The 18,114-nt window shown below is 42.0% G+C and overlaps 1 protein-coding gene across 10 annotated transcripts in view; it reads right to left on the bottom strand.

The window, feature by feature from the left end:
- KIAA1217 (KIAA1217 ortholog) overlaps positions 1–14,069 on the bottom strand; it is a 171,717-nt gene extending 157,648 nt beyond the window's left edge. For 9 of the 10 annotated variants that reach the window (XR_010621912.1, XM_065731372.1, XM_065731374.1 and 6 more), the window contains exons 1-2: positions 13,942–14,069; positions 8,546–8,829 (exon numbers count right to left, since the gene is read on the bottom strand). Coding sequence is in view for 8 of the 10 variants with exons in the window: in XM_065731372.1 (XP_065587444.1) it covers positions 8,546–8,829; positions 13,942–14,011 (354 nt within the window). In the remaining 2 variants the exon portion in view is untranslated. Of the gene's footprint in view, positions 1–4,339; positions 4,533–8,545; positions 8,830–13,941 lie in introns of those variants that run through there. The other variant, XM_065731376.1, reaches the window with a different exon arrangement.
- Positions 14,070–18,114: the final 4,045 nt, after the last annotated feature.

Genomic DNA, 18,114 nt, shown 5'->3' with positions numbered 1-18,114 from the left:
AAAGGAAACTGTAATGTTCATAAGAGATTTGTTTGTCTTATTTACTCTTGTTCTCTTATTTGAGCCCACAGAAGTGATTTAAATCACAGGGATTATAGTTAAACCAAGTAAATTAATCAGGTGACTTCAGTGCAATCTACCTTTGTTAGAAAATCAACTGAAAAATGCTGCAGTGCAGCAGCAATGGTCCAGAGGTGCATTTACTTTGCTAATGACTGACATAAATATGAGCTCCCCTCCCAAGTGACAATGTGCAAAGAGCACAAAAATGTTCCCAGTGGAAAGCTGATAGGTTTACTAGGCTGAAAAGAGAACAACCAAGCACATTCATAACTATTTGCAGGGAAATGGTCTTGAGACAGAGCACATATTCATCAACACTGAAGTTGATTACAGGCCATAGAAGGAACTAAGGACCACAGAAGCAACATTGTCACCGCAGCTCTACCACCAGCATGGTCTTCTGCCCTCATGAAACACCACCCATCTGCCAAGCAAGTGATCCCAACACCTTCTGTAACACCCCCAGAACTATGCATGAGAGAGAGAGGTAGCTCAGTAACAACACAGCCTGAAATACATGAAGGCTTCATTTTCTCTTTCATCACTAACTTCTTGTACTCTTGGAAGCAAACAAGTGGCTTGAAATGAACTGCAGGGTTGCTGCTGAGCCCTGTGCAGAATGGCAATCTAAACAATGTCTTCAATGCTGTTCTTTGCTCAGGTGCTCTTGTATAAAAGCAGAATTAGAAGGGGAAGCAGTGGCAAAGCACTCTCCTACTCCAATCCACTTTTTCAGGATATATAAAGAAAAAGTAGAAGATTGAGCTTTCTGGTTGCCTCAGTTTGAGGGAAGTTCAACAGCTACAACTCTATCGCTGGGCAGAGGCTTTAAGAAGCAGGCTACAGCAGCATGGGGTCAGGCCTTCATCACTGTCTCCTGAGGCTTTGCCATCAAGGAGACAGGAGCACAAAGTCCTCATGGCCAGAGAGAGCATGAAGGCACTCAATTTTGCAGGCCTGTGATGAGGTTCATTAAGCAGTTGGCCTGAGGAGCTCACCACATAGCTACTGAGACTGAACTCTGTAACACATCATTGCCCAGGAGCTCAACTTCAAAGGGAAAATGTAGGGTTTGCCTATCCCAAACTCCTTCAAGCCTTCTCAGAAGAATGTGAGTCTCAGGCACAAGTTCAGAAAGACAGGATATGCCTGTCCCACAGGATGGTCACTGCCGGGCTACTCTGCAGGACACAAATCTCACCGTCCAGCAACACAGAGCTAGTCCTGCACTGACCCCATCCACCAAATGAGGCTGTGCTAACTGTTTCCATACACTTAGCAGTTATCCACTGAAGTAGCTCAGAGTGCACAAGGACTAAAATGAATATATGAAAAAATATATCTATAAACACCTCCAGATTATTATTTTTTATTTTTGCCAGAAAAGCTTAAGTTTCTAAAACCTAAGGAATCTCAGGTGCCTGCAGTAACTGGGAAAGGTTTCCATGGGTAACTCTCTTGAATGCAGCTGCCTGGACTTTGTTTTATCAGAGAATTAAGTCCTAAATTCTTTACTGGATCTAGACCTAAGCACCTAAAGAAGCTGACTGCATGCTTTTATTCAGTCAGCTGAATACAAAGGATTCTGGAAATACTTTTCTTTGTCATAACATTAGGTTAGAAAAATACATGCACAAAACTCACATGAATAAAGGTAAGCATATGAACAAAACTTTCCAATTGTAAACAACACATGTTATTTAAAAAGCACAGGTGCTGTCACAGAAAAAAGCTACTAATCCTGTTGGAGCAAAGTAACTGATCTGGTGTGTGATTTGCATGGGGGGGTGGGAAGAGAGGAGGGAAGAAGAATTACTAGCCTTTTGGCAGCTTCTTTTTTTTAAAATAAAAAAGAATAGCTTTTTTATTACTTGTAACTGATAGATATAAATGAAGGAACTTACACTTATCAAAGCAAGTATTATCATTCTAGTTAAATTCCACTTTCTCCAAGAGATGCCTTAGGGTTAGTAGTTTAGTATACACTTTTGCCTTAGCTTTTCAAAAAAAAAGAAAAAGAGTAAAGTTGAAAGACATTCCAGTGAGACATTATACTAGGAATATTTGTCTTCCTCTACTATTATAGCGAATACTAAGTAAATTCACTTTACTTTGCTAAAGAAACAGCTCTTTGTTCATTTATCTATCTAGCTATTTATAAGTATCTCGCAATCACAGCATTATCTGGGGGCTAAAGAGCATGTTTCAGCTTAAAACAAATGGACATGTCATCTCATGTCCTTCCATAAACAAAAGCTAAGGGCTTGGGTTCCAGCTGAGATTTAAGCTTGCAATCATGTTTCAAATGTTCGTTTTCATAGCTCTGGTGCTTTTAACAACGCAAAATAAGAGCAGTTGCCCTTAGCACAGAAAAGCACTGGGAAGCAATACATTCTTGTGCCAGATGGTATGTGAGACAGGGGACACATGTGGATGCTGGGGAGGGTCCTCATTCCTGAACATGCAACATGCTCTGTGGGGCTTACAAAGGGGAATTGCAATCTCCTGTGGGAAGGGAGGTCGTACCTTTCTGCAGAGAAGAGGCACGAGCTCACAGAAATCTCCTGAAACAACTTCAGAAGCTTTTAAAAGGAAACAAACAAACAAATAAACACCTACACACTATGCTGACACAACAGCAAGTTCTGACTGTAGGACACTGACCTCCCAGATAAAAATAGGCATTTTGGGATTACACATTATACACAGATGTTTGTGAATCTATGAGTAATTCAATGAAATGGACTTTCTCAGATATAAAAATCAGCAGAAACATATATCCAGATTAAAACTGCATTCTTCACAATTATGTGCACCTTAAAACCAAATATCATTTCTTATCAGCACAGTCCAGAAAAGTTTTCACAAAACATTAAATCAGTTTCTCCCTACCTATGGCATCAACTGGCATCAGTGTAATGAATGCCAGATATGCTACTTCACTCAGTATGTTCTCATTTGCACATATTCCAGTACTAAATAATGAACACTCAGACATCTACAGAAAGGTTAAATTGAAATTAATTCTATAATGTTCTCATTACTGGCTTGGTTCCAAGATACAATCTAGGGGTGTAAATGCAAGAAAGCCACGAGCACATAATAAATTAATAAATAAAATCAGTGATTTCTTCACATTGTACTGCTTCAAATCTGTAAATAATGGATCTATACATTAATAATCAATATATGTTCTGAAAATGTATATTTTACCTTGCCTGATCAAGCAATGCAGAATGTCAGAAATTCCAGATACACTGTTTTTTCACCTGGAATTAGATAATATATCTGTAATACTCTGCAGCCTTGTCATTCGCTAAAACACTAAATCCTATTGAGGATTTACACTGAACTGAAGTTTCTCTCAAGTTGATTCTTCCCAGGTGCCTTCAGGCAGAACCGATGATTTTTCCCCATTCACATTTTTAAGCGTGGACATTAACTACCAAACCCCCACACCCTTTCCCACCTAAACCTAACCCCCACCAAAATGGAACAATCAGAGCAATGAAACTAAACGTGCTTCACATCTATCACATCTATGCCAGTGGGGGGGCTACCCCTCAGGTACTGATGTTTACTCCGTCCGTGTGGGTCACTGTAAACACAAAAGTGGTTATAACTTCAAACACAGGGATTCTACTCTCTCTCAAGAGAACCTGAAAATACCATCTTTTGCCTAAACCTGAAAGACAAAAGTCCCCACAGAGTTTCTGTTACCAGACTTTTATCTTCACATGCTTGCCTTTACAAGATGTACTCTTGCCCAAGAAAAACCTATTAAGAAATGCTCCATAGTTATCCAATGATATCAAAACATATATTCAGTTTAAGCAACTGATACTGTGACCTACAAAAATAAATAACAAAAAATTAAAAAGCCTCATTATTTTTACAGACCTCAAATGCTGGAATAAAGGCTGCTGTAATGTTAGGGTTCTATTTTAGCAGTTAAAGGAGAGACATCTGGCAATAATCTACAAATAAATACAGTGTCTCAATTCTTAGTTTCTCCTCCAAAACACTACCTAGGACATTTTTGCAGCATGATTCATGGAATCAACATAATACATTACAATAATTCTCAAATAATTCAGAATCCTCAGTTCATTCAGTAAAAAACCCATTTTCAAAAGAGAAAACGCAACGTGCCATGCCAAAAAACTTGCTGTATTGACTCAGCCCTGCTGCCAGGAAGAACAACGGGGCGAAGCGAACTCCACGATTTCGAAAGCATTTTTTACAGCGGGGGCAGAGAGAGAAAAGAGACATTTACCGAAATGTGAGATTCCACAGGTGAGCCCAGAGAAACGCTCAGAAATCCTCTTCCTTTACTTCCTGAACTTTTAATTTATGGTGAAGCCTGTGGTAATCCTTCAAAGCTGCCAGGTAAAAGGCACTCCATCTCTTTGCCGTATTTTCTTTCGCTCTTTTGCAGCGTAACTTTGTTATTTGCATACAGCTTACTTCTGGCCTATGGGACTTTTTGAACATCTACATGTTAAATTAGCTGTCTTGACATGCTCTATCAAGCATGACATCACGAATCTCCATGGCAACCTTAACCACACCTGCCCAGATGCCAGAGTTACCTGTCATGTTCCGACCTAACTGAACACAACAAAAAAATCCCAACCACCATTTTCTAGGCACTCAGCGTAGCGTGTGCACCAGAAGGGTTTGGTTGTAGGGCTGTTTTGTTTGTTTGTTTTTTAATCAATGGAAACCTCGTTTTGTTTGCCAACAAATGCGCTCTTCACAGAACCCTAGCAAAAAAGCTAGGCTGTTCCCAACCCCTGTCGCGGTGCACTTCCCTGGTTAAACAACAACAAAAGAACTCTGTGGCAAACACTGCCCAGCTCATTTGCTAAAGGCATACTCAAAAGCTCTGGCTTTGAAAAACTTCTTCAGGCTCACTTTTCCTCTCTGCCTCTCAGAAAAGTTTTTTTTTTTTTCCTGAGGTGACTTGTAAAACAGGTTCACTGCAGGGATTTACCCCCCTCCCATGGCAAGGTTAGCATTTTTAACCTCTTAATTGCAAACTCCTTTCCATCTACAGCACCGCTGGCCCAGCGTTTGCACTTGTTCTGCTCTCTGCTTCCAGGCTGCATGGGGCTCACTACGCTGGGCTGGTCCAGTCCAGCTCAAACTTCACAGCACTGAGGTCAGATTCTGCCTTTCTCTGTCTTTTTTTTTTTTTCCCTTTCTAACTTTCCTGAGCATTATGTCAGTGACTTGCTTTCATCAACAGAGATCAGACAGACATGGCAGATGAACCATGTTCAAAGCTATTGCAGAAGCTTGCATTATCTTTAAAAATAAAATAATTTTGTTCCTTGGCTTTGCAGATGTCCAGGTGGAAGGAGTCTTTGTGTCTGGACATGGGGTTGGCTTAACAAAGGGACAAAGCACAGTGTGAAGATGAGCCACTAGCCTGAGGGCACCCCCTGTTTGCCACACAGCCGTGGGTTATTTGCCTTGTGGCCACATCCCAACTTCCTTCCACAAATATAGACAGTTCCTGTCTCTGTGAGCTTTGCCTTCCCAAATAAGACATCACACACAGGATGGTGAGCCTGTGGGGTGGAAGAGAGATGATCTATGTGCACAGCTGGGAGGCTGCAGGTCACTACATTAGCTAACCACCAGTAATCCTCATTGATATTTTACCTGGCCACTACTGTCCTGTAGTTTTGAGGCAAACTATCAGAGCAGAAATGGGTCCCAAGAAGGCACATCCAAGGAGGGATTTACACAAATAAACAAAGCCTCAAGGAAGCCATTAATACATAGAAGAAGACATGGACAACACTCTGAGCTGACTTTCTGACAGAGGTGATATGATACAAACTGACAACATCAAACACATTTTTTCCCCTAATGTTTACTTATTACAAACTGGGGGCTTGCTGTCATACTCAGATACTGATGGTTGAAACAGGCCAGAGAGAAAAGTCCATAAAAGAGAAATAATTACCAATCCTGTTTTTCTGGGCCATTTTTGTTGGTTATGGAGCTGCCAGTGTTTAGAGCAACCCAGAAGATATATGACACTATGCACTGCAAATATTGGGATGTCTCATGTTCCAGCTGTACCATCTGACACAGAGAGTAGAAAATGGTGTTGCATTGGCTACTACCCTTGACTGATCTTCCCCAGTGGTGGAATTCCCACCATGGATAATGATGCCACTGACCCCGACATTGGAGCAGCTGGAGAAACAAGATGGGAGAAAAACAGCCTAGAAAATAAATGGTGACATTTTGGTTCCCGTCCTCCCACACATCTCACTTCCTTTGTATGTGACATATTTATGTTACACACACGTACAGTTCATGTCTTCTACACCATTGCTATGCACAGAAATTCAAAAGGAAGCCTATACTCTGTACACACACACACACTCTCAAAAGCAAAGTGATATTATAGACTTCTTCACAAAGCTGCCAAGTAAGCCTGTATTGTGTATGCATATATTTATATACACACATTCCTACGCATACATGCATAAGTACAAACAAAATACACAGATACATGGGTGTGCATGCATAGACACAAACGTTAAGAAAAAAAGCACTGAGCTGCAGTGCCATAACAATCTATTACTGCATTCAATGAGTCAGATGCTGTTAACACAATTCATAGAATCAAATCAAAAAACTTACTTATGTTTTCAGTGTGGCTTCTGTTAAGTTCAGGGGTCTTTTTTTTGTTGTTGTTTGTTCTTTAACTACACTGAATGTATGGAGTCTTCAAACTTCCCCATTCCTAAGAACTGCAATCTAATGCTCTAACAGTAATTTTAATGTAATTTTGTTTTAAAATTTGCACTTTTTATATACAATACATATGTCCAATCATTAAAAAATAGAAGCAGGAGACATTCACATAATTTTACCCTCAATAAATTAGCAAGGATGACACATTTTAAACAAATAGCAGAAACAGTTAGTGCATTCCTTTTGTAATTTATTGCCTTCAGAAAAGGATCAAATTACAAAACGTGTAGGGTGTAATGCTGTAGACTGTTCAAACTGGGTTTGCAGTGTCTGCAACACTGGAACTAAATATTTACATGACTCTAGAAGATCTAATCTCTGAATTTCAGCCCCCACCCCCTTTATTTAATTTGTATGCTATCTTTATCCACCACCCGGCACATTCCACACAGTCACTAGAGTTCATGAAAGAGATAAGTGTGTGGGGGAGTCTAGATTTTCAAAGGAAAGCAAGAAAGCTGTTTTAAAAATAAGGAATAGATCACTCTCGTTAGAGTTGAAGTCTTGCAGCAATTTCAGCAGGATGCACATGGATTCTAGCAGTCTTACTGAAGCAGTGATAGCACCTGGGATCTCAAGAGACCCTGTCAAAGAAAAGTTGTAAGGGGGAGGTACCGAGTGACAACTGCTCTGATCTCCAAAGTCTTGGAAGGCTTCAAAAGATGCTGGGAGTTCATAAGCACTCCCATAGCAGAGTACAGTACTTTGCCAACCTGTTTTTATTCCTTACCTACAATACAATTAATTTGCTGCCAGTGCCGAAATACCTACAAAACACTAGGAAAAAAAATTACAACAGGATTGCTGTCTATCATTTGTTAAACTGAGAATAATGGGCACAAGATATTTAACAGTGAAGTTGAAATTCTGCTGGTTTATTGAAAAAATGTATTTAGAATTGAACACACTCTGCAGCATTTAACAAACTAATCTCTAAACTTAACTTTTCACTCAAAACCCAAGCCATGCAGTGAACACTCCCTTGTGTGGCATTCCGTCAATTCAGGTCAGCATGACAGCAGCCTCCACCTGTTCTGAGAAATACAGCAATGTATCATCACATCATCTCCAACCCTAAATCTGCTTTTCCCTGCTGAAAAGCAATTGTAGTCAGACAAGAAGCAAACCACCTTCAGGTACACTCCTGGCAGGTTGGTGTTGATCTCAAGACAGTCTGGAGGAGGCAGATACCTGTAGATACATCCAGTCTGTTTGTATTAAAAACTCAAGAGGAAAAGAAAGCAAATGAAATGGTAACAGAGCCAGCTAAAGCACACAGACATGGTCTACAGATATTTTCTTTTCCCCGGGCAGTGGTGCCAATAGTGAAAATATAAGAAAAGTTAACAGCTGTTCCATATTTTCCCTTCAGCTGTGAAAAAGTAGATGAAGATCCACATACTAACACCAAGAGTCTCACCTTTATCCCTTTCTATGTGTATGTTCTAAAAAAATGAAAAGCTCCTCAAAAATGTCAGTTTCAACAAACTGGTAATTTTGAACAGTTTGATTATTATTGCTGTTTCTATTGATTTCAATCGAGAAACTGAATCCTAGGCTACCTTGAACACAAAATGCTTTGTTACATTCTTACCTTCTGTAGTGAGCTTAACACATTCTATTTTCTACCCCACATTCAAAGTGAGGTAGCAGCTATAAGGATTCTTTAACAAAAAGCAAGATACAAATTTGATTTTCATACCTGATCTCTCAGTCTCTCCTGGTGTCCCATTATTGCTGTAGCATGATGGGGATATTTCTGTTTCAGATGCTCAAGAAAAGCCTCTCTCTTTCTGTCCATTTCTGAGGTTTGCATTCCCAGTATTTCTTTGGAACTGCGAGGGCCACCTACTGTATGTCTTCGAGGGATGTTGCGTGTGGACTTGGAATTAGGAGTGTGACTGTTCGGAGTTGAAAGCAGCTCCTTAGATCGGAGGCATTCAGCATCGTCTAGTGATGTTAAATGCAAACTGTGTTTTGCCTGGTCTGAAAACAAAAAACAAAAAGGCAAACAATATTTTAAGAACACAATGCCAACATTCACTTTAATATGAGGAAGAAAATAATCCAACTGATAAAAAAGGAAGGTCAGTTTAAAAGTCTGATAGTGCCCAATGGCTTGTTCTGCATCGTTAGGCATATGTATGTTCGAACAAGCAGCCTGGACATAATCATTTATATAAGCTCAGTACAGTACTTACTTTCAACACAGAACCACAGTAGTGCCTCGCAGAAAAGTGAACATGATTAAAGTAGATGTTCCTTTTATATCATCTTTACCACTATGTGGCTTGAAAAGAAAATCTGACAGGGCCCTCATTCCCTGACCTTTAAAACCCACAGGATGCTTTCTTTCCAGGGCAAGGAACAGTGCTCTTCAGAGAGCTTCAGTACCCTTAATGGCCCTGTAACACGTATCCCAAAAGATACAGATGGAGAATATTCCTTTAACAAAGCAGATTTGAAATCCTTAATCTTTTTTCAGTGTGTTTTCAACACGCTCAGAAACACCTATGAAATAATAAGAGGGTTTTGTGGCTTTTTTTTTCTTCTCTATTTCTGACTGTGGTACGGTTTTAAATTTCATGGATCTCCCTTAGATTTTATACGTCTCAGGACAGCAGGCTGGAAAATACAACACTGCTCTTTCAATAAACAATTTCTCAAGAAATGGAAAGAAAAACAAGTTTTGAGTGATATAAAGACAAAAGCAAAGCAACAAACAAACAAAAGGCCTCAGATAAATTTTACAGCTTTAAAACCGGCTTTAAGACCAAAGACCATGACTACTTTTGCAAAGAGATAGGCAGACACAGAGGGTAGGTAAGTGCTGGCTTATCTTCAGGTAACTGTGTAACATGAACCCTCTGGTGCGCGAAGAAGTATAGTCTGGAGCCTTGTTACCTAATACCTTTGAAAATTCCCTTAATCTTTTGTCAGCAAAGAAAAGAAAAGTCCCAAACCAGAAGCACTGAAAAGGCCTCTCCAAGCCCTAGGTGCTGGGTAGGCCCATGAGCCCCAGGTGGTGTTAACCCTTTGCAGCCACTCTGCAGGAGCAGGAAGGCCCTTTCTCTGCATGGATTTTGTACATCCTCATTTCTGCCTCTTTCTGCCCCTGGTGACAGGCTCCCCTGGGTGCTGCCACTCATATGGCACTGCTGTTTGGAAACAGGCACCTACTCACTTCTTTTTACGGTTCACTCAGTCAGCTTTGACAGCCTGCCCACCACTTGCCTGAGGATTTCGTTCTGAGTTATTTTTCTGCCTCCTGGCACACATTACCACTTGCCTGCCAAATCCCGCATAACATCAAGCCTACTGATAAAGAAAAACCTTCACTGATAGAACTCTGTGGCATCCCACCACTTTAAATGGGGAAGCCATTGCTTTGGTCCAACAAGACTGAGCCTCCAAAAGCCTGCATGTTTCTGTAAGCTCCCTGTAATGTTCACATACTCCAAAGTGCCAACAACATCCTCTTGTTTGCATCTATGGGAATCTATCCTAAAACCAGAACAGAAAACAGAAGCCAAGGCTGCAGTTACCACTTTGTTTTGAGGAACACAGATTCGGACACTATTTTGGAAATGGCTTTGGCTCATGGGGAGTTCTGCTCTCATCTGGCTTCAAATCGCTGTATGACTGGAGACACAGCACAGGACAGGTGTTCGGAGACAGGGTGGATGCAGACCACTATGCAGCCCCGCATTATTACACCTAGGAACTGGTGGAACAAACTGCAGGACTCTGTAGGCTTTAAAGTGATGTTTCTTTCCTCTGTCTGCTTTCTTCCCATGGTCCTTTAAAAAGATGGGCAAGGCCCAAAACTGCATACAGTATAGACCATCTCTAGCTCATTTCGAGCAAGAACAATCCTGACAACCTAAAAACATACATTAATACACACACTCTTCATGCTACCATTTAACCTTTCCAAGCACCACTTAACTACAAACAACATCCACCCTACACCTTTGCTGAACATTCAGAGCACCTACTGCCAGTTACACTTGGCTACTTTGAGAAAAGTTGCAAAAAAAAAAAAAAAAAAAAAGTATTTTGCTTGCAAGAAGCAAGTGTCGCAATTCCAGGTGTGCTTAGCCAAAAAGGTTTCTGAACGCTGCATAGTCACTTCAGTGGATTTTAGATGGGAGAAAGAAGAGGTGGAATGGGGCTAGCTGGAATTTACCATCTCTAATTTGTTGCACTGAGAGCATGGAGGTTGTATCCCTGAGGCTGAGGCTCTGGAACAAAGGTGTCAGACACAAATAAGGAAATCCTTAGAGTTCTAGGGAGTGAGTGAGGGTAACTGAATGCAGCAATTCTGTACTGACCCTTAAAGCATTGTCACAGCAGCAGTTTTGGTCACTGGATTGGCAGAAAGCACTTCCTCCATACAACAGGTAATGCTATACTGAGAAACACAACTGAGAGCTCATGACTGCGGATTTCAGTTCCTTAATCCTCAAGCAAAGCCCCTGCATGCTCTGCACTTCAGTCATTTCAGTAGTTTAAGAAATAGCTAATTATCTGAAACGGAGACATGCCAAGTAAATTGTTTTAGAATTATTGGTTAATGGGTGAAACCTTGAGTACTAATAAAAAAAACCATAGTTTTCACATACTATGTAAGAAAGAACAGCACATTACATTATTTTTCTTTCATGTTTGGAAAATACTGAAGAAATAGCAGTGAAAAGAAAGGAATGTAAGCTATGCAAACTAATTGCTAGTCTTGCCAGCAAGCTGACCTGGGCATTCAGCACGATCCTGCCATACTGCAGCACACATCAGCACATGACATTCCTGTTGCTGCTCTGGCTGCCATGCCTTAACTATTGCACTGCTTTGTTGCCCAAATCTATGCAAATCAGCAGCACACAAACCAGCATGGATAACACTATGCATCTTGGCTGAAATGTAAATCAAACTCTGTGTAATGTTTGAATATATTTTCTTAGTAGTCACATAAAAATTCCTCGTCACTTACTTACTAAATAGTGACAAATCACTTTGATGGCCAAGATTAAATGAAATGGTAAAATATGCCCTGTGTAACTTGAAGCATGAGAGATTCACACCACAGTGCTTCAAGGAGAAACTACAAGACATATTCTGTATCCTGGAGTTGCTCAATAACAGTGTGGGCCAACTGACCATATCTTCCAAGTGAAGATAATGGGCCTAGAAAATCAATCCCCACAGATAACTGTGCAATGTGTGAAGGATCATGTGATGGTTCCCAGATGACAGCTAAGAGTAGCAAAAGGATAAATTATGCAAGTACCCTCCTTGGAAAAGGAGTAAATAGAAGCCAATGGAAAACACAGCAAGAGAAGTACAAGATAAGCTTGTCTCGCTCTCTCCCTCCCTCATGTTCAGAAGCTAAGGGCTGAAGGTTGAGTAGAGTAGCAAAGCCAGGGGACAACAAAAAGCAAGTCCTGCAGACTGACAGCGGAGAGCTTTCCAAAGCCTCCGGTTATCCAAAGCCTTGGGTAATCCTTACAGTTGAGATTCACCTCTAACCTGATAACTAATATTAGGAATTCTTTGCCCATTACTACAGTGGGTAGTCATGAAATGAAAACTACAGGAAAAAGTCCAGGTCTGCAGTACAGAAGAACTATGCCTGGGATTATCAGGAAGACTGGGGGCTTGGACTAGATGTTCTCTAGAGGCCCCTTCCAACCCCTACAATTCCGTGATTACCATGAAAGATTAAATGCTGTAACTTGAAGTTATTTTTAAAGGTCTGGTATGCAATTCTTCTAAGTCACACCCTCTGTGAAGCGTACAGAGGTCATGAAAGTCACTTTGCTCCATTACTTAAAATATTGTGAAAATAACAGCATTCCTGTTTTGCAGTCCAGGTGATAGAAGGACATTTTCAGAACAATGTTTGAAAGCAACAAGTATGGGTCTGACCCACACTGTACTGCGTAGCTGAGCCTTGAAGCATAATATATTCAATACTTAAAGAATAGAAAAAGAATCCATTTTAACAGCATGAATCAAACCCACCTATGATATGCCTACACTGGCAGCAAATCTGAGGTTATTGGGAATCATTCTTATCCACTTGATTTCCTTTGCAATTAACTCTGTTCCCAAATAAATTTTCAAATGTAGCTACTGGATATGGGCCAAAACTACTAAACTTGGTTATGAATGTTCAAGACCAATTTTTTTGGAGAATCAGAAGATGGATCTGGTCAGAGCTGTGTTTTTCTAGCTCCATACATCTCAGTCAGCTTCACACCACCTGGACATACATTACTAAGGGTTTTTTTCCCCCCCTACTCTGACACATCCTTGAAGTGTAAGTTTCCCAATGAACATACAGACACTGGTGAACATTGCCCCAGTATTTGAAGTTCAAAAATAGACCAAGAAACCTCAAAGAAACAAAACTTCTATATTCTCAATGCAATATTTTCTGATACAACGCACAGAGTTGTGTGAGTTTTAGAACCACATGTACAGACTGCTTAATTTACAGAAGGACGGTAACACAACTTGTCTTCAAGAGAGGAATACAATGTGCACGAACCAAGAACGTCTGCAGGTGCTCCACAAACACTGCAGCAGATACAGATTAGATTAAGGTATTCCTTGCTACCTGAGCTGCGTGCTCCACGTGGACCGTCCCACGCAGCACTCCCCAGCTCACAGCCTCGCTCGCTTTCAGATAAAACATGGTGCAACACCGGTTGTGCAAAGGCGCCCTAGGCTGGGCAAACCCCACCGCTCGCACCCACACCAAGTACCCCGACCTCGCCGAGATGAGCGCGGATTTAAAGCACCCCCGAGAGAGAAAGGCGTTCCCAGCTCCGCTGTTGCGCCGGACCGCAGCTCCCCGGCCCCGGCAATGTGGGCTGACAGCCGCGCTGCCTGCTCACGGAGGTGGCACAGCCACACTTCCAGACTTAGGAAGACCTCCAGAGCGTTCAGCACGTGAAAGACACGCTTTTTTTTTATTTTTTTTATTTTTTTTTTCGCTTTTTTTCTTTTTCCCCCATACGTTCCCTCCACTTATAAAAAGCAGCAACGAGGGGCATGGTCAAATGCGACTCCCTCTTCCTGCTCCCCCTTACTTACCCTTCATCTGCCTGCTGTCTGTTGAGCAAGCCAGGCACAGCTCAAGTTTCTGGCTTTCATTTTCCTCCATTGTCCCTGCCTACCGCCCAGGCTCCGCTCTCTCCAAGCCGGGAAGCGCAGCGGGCAGGGCTGGGGCTGGGGCTGGGGCTGGGGCTGGGGCTGGGGCTGGGGCCGGCTCCCTCCCGGCGCGCAGTCCCCGGGCGCCCCGGGCCGGGTGGGCGGTGGGGCCGTACCGGGCGGCTGCTCCGGGCCCTCCTCCGCTGGGCCCCAACAGGTGATGGGCTCGGCCGCAGGCAGCCCCGAGCCGGCTCGCTTCCCGTGCAGCCCGCCAGCCTTCTGAAAGGGAACATTTCAAACGTGATTACAGGCCTGAGCCTCCGCTGGAATCCGAAGCCGAAGCCTTTCAAATCTCTGTCATGGGACAAAAGCTTTTCCACCGAATATTTTTTTAAGCTCGTAACCACCAAGCCCACAAGCATTCCTGATAAATACTCCTCTGTCTTTTCTAGCGTCTAGCTTAGAAGTAATTCATTATATAAGCGCTTTGAGGTTTTGTTTTCGGCTGAATTCTTTCAAGCTGCTTGGAGAATGAATTAGGGAAAATCAAGATACAGGAATTCAACTTTAGTGAAGCCAATAAAAATGAATGGTAGCAATATGTAAGCAGGGGCTTCGGTTAAGAGGGATTCTGAAGCCTCAGTAGCAAAGCATATAGAAACATATAACTAATTCTCTTTTGCAGATCAGAAGTCTGTCTGAGAATCAACAGATCCTCGGGCTGCCATGCAAAAAAAAAAAAAAATTAATGACGAACAATATCAAATCCCATAGATTCCATCACATGCCACTTGTGTTGATTTAGGAGAGAATATCAGACTGAATTATTCTATCAGGATCATAACTCAGAATCACAGAATTGCAGGGGCTGGAAAGGACCTCTAGAGTTCAAGTCCAATTTCCCTTCTCAAGGAGATTGTCTACAGTAGGTCACACAGGTAGGCATCCAGATGGGTTTTGAATATCTCCAATAAAGGAGACTTCTGAACCTCTCTGGGCAGCCTGCTCCAGTCTTCTGTCACCCTTGCTGTAAAGTTATTCTGCATATTTGTGTGGAACTTTCTGTGTTCCAGTTTTTGGCCACCGTTCCTTGTCCTGCCACTCTACACCACTGAAAAGAGTCTGACCTCATCCAACTGCCTCTCACACTTTAGGTATTCATAAACCTTGATCAGATCCCCTGTCAGTCTTCTTTTCTCTGGGCTGTGCAGCCCCAGGTCTCTCAGCCTCTTCTCATTCAGGAGATGTTTAATGATCCTTGTCACACTGGAGTGTGGACAATAAGCTCTTTCTAGGAAATCCCCCTCTTTTTTCCTATGGTGAATCCCAGAACTGGACACAGTACTCCAGATGTGGCCTCAACAGGGCAGAGTAAAAGGGGAGGATAACCTCCCTCAACCTGCTGGCAGCACTCTAATGCTCCCTGGGATACCACTGGCCTTCTTGGATACAAGGGCACACTGCTGGCTCATGGCCAACCTATTATCCACCAGGACCTCCACTCCTTCTCTGCAGAGTTCAACTCCAGCAGGTCAGCCGCTAACCTGTACTGATACATGGTTATTCCTCCCCAGATGTAGGACACTATGCTTGCCCTTGCTGAACTTCCACCCAACTCTACAATCTGTCCAGGTCTGAATTGTAGTAAAGTCTTCTGGCATTGTCAGCCACTCCTCCCTGCTTCATATCATCAGCAAACTTGCTGAAGGTGGACTCTATCCCATCATCCAGGTCACTGCTGAAGATGTTGAACAAGATCAGACCCAGCATCAACCCCTGGGGAACACTACTAGTTACAGACCTCCAACTAGAGTCTGATCAGTACCATGCATCAGAACCCTCTGAGCTCTGCCAGTCACCCACTTCTCAACCCACGGTCCACGCCATCTGTTTCATACATTCTAAGCTTCACTAAAAACACACTGTGGGAGACAGCATCAAACACCTTGCTGAAGTCAAAGTACACAACATCCACTGTTCTCTCTCCATCTACCCAACCACTGATGACATTGCAGAAGGCTACCAGATTGGTCAAGCATGATTTCCCCTTGGTGAATCCACATTGGCTATTTCTGATAATCTTCTCTTCCAATTGCTTGGAAATAGCATCCAGAACAAGTTGTTCCATCAGCTTTCCAGGGATGTAGGTCAGGCTGACTGACCTGTAGTTTCCCAGATTGTCCTTCTTGCCCTTCTTGAAGACTGGGTTGACATCATCTATCCTCCAGTTCTCAGACACCTCTCCCATTCTCCAAGACCTTTCAAAGATTACGGAACACAGTTCAGCGATCACCTACGCCTGTTCAATCAACACATGTGTGTGCATTCCATTGGGGCCCATGGATTTGTGTGCACTGATTTCAGCTGGATGATCTCTGACCATATCCTGCTTGACCAAAGGGAAGTCTTCTCTTTCCCAGGCTCTCTCACACCTCCAGGTTCTGGGGCAGTCTTTATAGTAAAGACAGAAGCAAAAAAGGCATTCAGTATCTCCACCTTCTCAGCATCCCCTGTTTCCAGGGCACCCATATCATTTAGTAGTGGACCCACATTTTCCCTAGTTTTACTGTTGACATACTTAAAAAAACCTTTCTTGTTAGCCTTCTGAATTAGGCAAAGTATAACTGAAATAATAACTAAGAATAAGCAATTTCTCATTCAAATCAACCTCACACTGCAACACTACATAACAATTACTACTTCAGATGTCTTTTTAAGCAGACCTTGCATGATCTGGACTTCCAAGCTTTCTTCAAGCAGTATACCATCAGCAAAATTGCTTGAAATGATCTCTCAGCCATGCAACCTAGGCAAGCAAGGAAAATCCTTCATCATTTCCTACGTCTTTATCTGGCAGAAATGTCACCCTGTCTACTTGGATTATTAAATGCAGAAATATTGTGTGTATACACACACACACTTATATAAATTCAACTCAGAAGCTGAAGGAAATTCATTCTTTTCACATCTCAGTCCTCCTCCTTCCGGAAAAATCATTCATGTGAATTACTATTAACAATTAATAAATGCATAGAACCATTGTTCATTAGATCAGACATGCATATTCTCTACCACTTAACAAATATTTATTTTGCTCTTAACAATTAATTCTGTATTGTCTAGGAATCTGGCAAAGGTCCCAGAAATCTGGCACGGAAAGCATAGAAATGATGAAAATACAATCTAAACATTAGCATTGCTATTTAAGGTCTGCAGTACAGTGTTCCCAACAGAATACTCCTTAAGTTGCTCCACAATATTAAGAAAACAGTGTGATGCACATTGTATTTAGATACTGTTTTTACTGGCCTTCAGTTAATCTCTGCTGATTTTGACTGGGGACTATTTTAGGACAAGAAGTGCTGGCCAGCCAGCCCACTTATCTGATGTTGCCTTTTGTGATACTGAGGAATGTGCCTTTAACACCAAGGTTTTCCAGAGTCTGGACAAGCACTATGAGTTACGGTCAGCCAACTGGATGGAGATGACGGCTTATACAGAAATATCAGGCACTTGAGGGATCACTGACCACTGACCCTGTGAACTGAAAAATAACTTAGAAATCCCTGGTGGGAAAAGAGAACCAACACAGTCACAATGTGAAAGCTGTATCAAGACATCACCTGTAGACAGGGCTCAGAAACTGAAATTGAGGTAGCTAAATTGAGGTCCTTAAGTAAAGACCTAATCCTGAAATAATGCAATGGTAAACACAAAACATGCTTGCCTGCAAATGTCTACAAGCACGGCACTTCTGCAATGTTGTACAAGAACCGGGTTAGTTCTGGAGATCAGTATAGCTTCTACCAAGAGCCATATAAGAACAAAAAAGCTATGTACAGTAGGACTTCAAGGAGGCTTTGCCTTCATCCAAGCTAGAAAATTAGCATAAAATTATCAGCCTTTTTTTTTTTTAATGTATTACCAACACTCAAGTATTCACTTGCAGCCAGCACTGTTAAATTTCCAAAGTCAAGTCTACAAGACATACAGAAAGGCAGTCTCATGACCGATAGTAGTGCACCCACTGACATATCCTCCTGAGCAGCCAGGTGCCTCCTGGGACAGAACATGGGGCACAGTTGGTGCAAGCCTGTGGTCTGAAGCAGTTGCTTC

This window comes from Cyrtonyx montezumae, unplaced genomic scaffold, assembly GCF_038088225.1.
Source record: "Cyrtonyx montezumae isolate F1298 unplaced genomic scaffold, pur_monq_1.0 scaffold_14, whole genome shotgun sequence".
NCBI lineage: Eukaryota > Metazoa > Chordata > Aves > Galliformes > Odontophoridae > Cyrtonyx > Cyrtonyx montezumae.
Note: the sequence above shows the minus strand (reverse complement) of the source record. Positions and strands in the feature narration are given on the sequence as shown.